Raw genomic sequence first — 2,011 nt, forward strand, 5'->3', positions numbered from 1 at the left:
TACTAGTTTCTTTAACTGTTCGGGGCTTAGTTTCTTTTTTTATCTTTCTTGAGACAAAATCTCACTCTGTCGCCCAGGCTGGAGTGTAGTGGTGCAATCACAGCTTATTGCAGCCTCGGCCTCCCAGGCTCAGGTGATCCTCCCACTTCAGCCTCCTGGGTACCTGGGACAACAGGCATGTGCCACTATACCCAGCTAATTATTTGTATTTTTATGGAGAGGGGGTTTCGCCATGATGCCCAGGCTAGTCTCAAACTTCTGGGCTCAAGCCATCTACCTGCCTCAACCTCCCAAAGTGCTGGGATTCCAGGTGTGTGCCACTACACTCAGCCTAGGGCCCAGCTTCAAAAGGAGGTGCTCCCTCAGTTTGGGGCCAGCCAGGCCCACTGGGAGAATAGGACCCAGAACCCAGGTCTGCCATTCTCCTCAAGCCCTGGACTCCAGCCCCCCACCACAGCCAGTTTCTGGCCAGGCTGCTCATGAAAGGCCATGGGTCTCGCTGGAACCTGCTGCCTCAGAGCCAGGCCTGTTCATGGGGGAGGGGCGTTTGCCCGTCGCCAGGCGCCCAGGTTCCGGCCCCTGGCACTAGCGGCGGCCATGCTGCATGTGCTGGCCTCGCTGCCCTTGCTGCTCCTGCTGGCGATGCCTGCTCCAACCCACGCCTGGTTGCGACCCCTCTGGTACCACGTGGGGCTGGACTTGCAGCCCTGGGGGTGTCAGCCAAAGAGTGTGGAGGGCTGTAGGGGTGGCCTGAGCTGTCTTGGTTACTGGCTGGGCCCTGGAGCAAGCCACATCTACCCTGTGGCTGGGGTCATGATCACCACCACGATGCTGATGATCTGCCGCAAGATACTGCAGGGGCGGTGGTGCTCACAGGCCACCAAGGGTGAGGTGAGTGCAGCTCTTTCTCCCCCACAGCCCCTGCCTCCATGTACGCCCCGTGAGCCCGTCTTCCACCCAACCCTGCCCCATGGGTCCACACTGGCCTGTGGGCCTCCCACACTCCCACTCCCAGCTCACAGCCCATTGTCCCTGTGTCCACACACCTTCGTGGAACCCATGTCCACCACCCACAGCCAGCACCCTGCCCCCAGCTCTCTCCTTTAGAACTCTTGCTCTCATCCAGCCCCTGAGGGCCCCGTGACCACTGTAGCCCACAACAGACCCTCGGTGATTCTGTCACACTGAGTCTCCCTCCCATCCCATCTGGGCACTGCCCCACACCCTACTCCCCGCTCCCCAGCTTCATCACTGCTCCTCATCGCACCTCCCTCTCTGCCCTCCATTCTCACTCCTGCCTCTTGGTCCTGTTCTCAGCATCCGCAGGTGACCACTGAGCCCTGCGGACCCTGGAAACAGCGGGCCCCAATCTCAGACCACACCCTGCTCCGCGGGGTCCTGCACATGCTGGATGCCCTCCTGGTCCACATCGAAGGCCACCTACATCATCTAGCCACCCAGCGGCAAATCCAAATAAAGGGGACTTCCGCCCAGAGTGGGTGACCAAACATGTGCCTCTGTCTGCCTGACAGCCTGGGGTCCTGGGCCAGGTCTGCTCTCTCCAGGCCTGTCTGGACCCTGTGTCCCTTTTCTACTTTTAGAGCCAGCTGACTTGGTGTCTAGGACGGGCGGGCAGATGGGGCACAGGCTGGCTCACACTGCTCCATTGCCCCCACCAACTGACTTTTCCTCCCTAAGGATCCCTCCTGGAGACACAGCTGCTCCTCTGGGCTGGGTGTGGTGGCTCACACCTGTAATCCCAGTGCTTTGAGAGGCCAAGATGGGAGGATTACTTGAGCTCAAGAGTTGGAGACCAGCCTGGGCAACATGGCAAGACCCCATCCCTACAAAAAATACAAACAAAAAAGTTAGCTGGGCATCGTGATGTATGCCTGTAGTACCAACTACTCAGGAAGCTGAGGTGGGAGAATGACGAGCCTGGCAGGCAGTGGTTGCAGTGAGCCAAGATTGTGCCACTGCATTCCAGCCTGGGTGACAGAGCGAGAACTTG

General features: G+C 59.2%; 1 protein-coding gene across 1 annotated transcript; it reads left to right on the forward strand.

Annotated features, from left to right (window-relative positions):
- The first annotated feature begins 504 nt into the window (after positions 1-504).
- TMEM89 (transmembrane protein 89) lies at positions 505-1,505 on the forward strand. The gene is made up of 2 exons (XM_011939149.1): positions 505-891; positions 1,318-1,505. The coding sequence occupies exons 1-2, from the start codon at positions 598-600 to the stop codon at positions 1,501-1,503; spliced, it is 480 nt and encodes a 159-aa protein (XP_011794539.1). The 5' UTR covers positions 505-597; the 3' UTR covers positions 1,504-1,505.
- The last annotated feature ends 506 nt before the right edge of the window (positions 1,506-2,011 follow it).

This window comes from Colobus angolensis, unplaced genomic scaffold (genome assembly GCF_000951035.1).
Source record: "Colobus angolensis palliatus isolate OR3802 unplaced genomic scaffold, Cang.pa_1.0 Scaffold18, whole genome shotgun sequence".
Taxonomy (NCBI): domain Eukaryota; kingdom Metazoa; phylum Chordata; class Mammalia; order Primates; family Cercopithecidae; genus Colobus; species Colobus angolensis.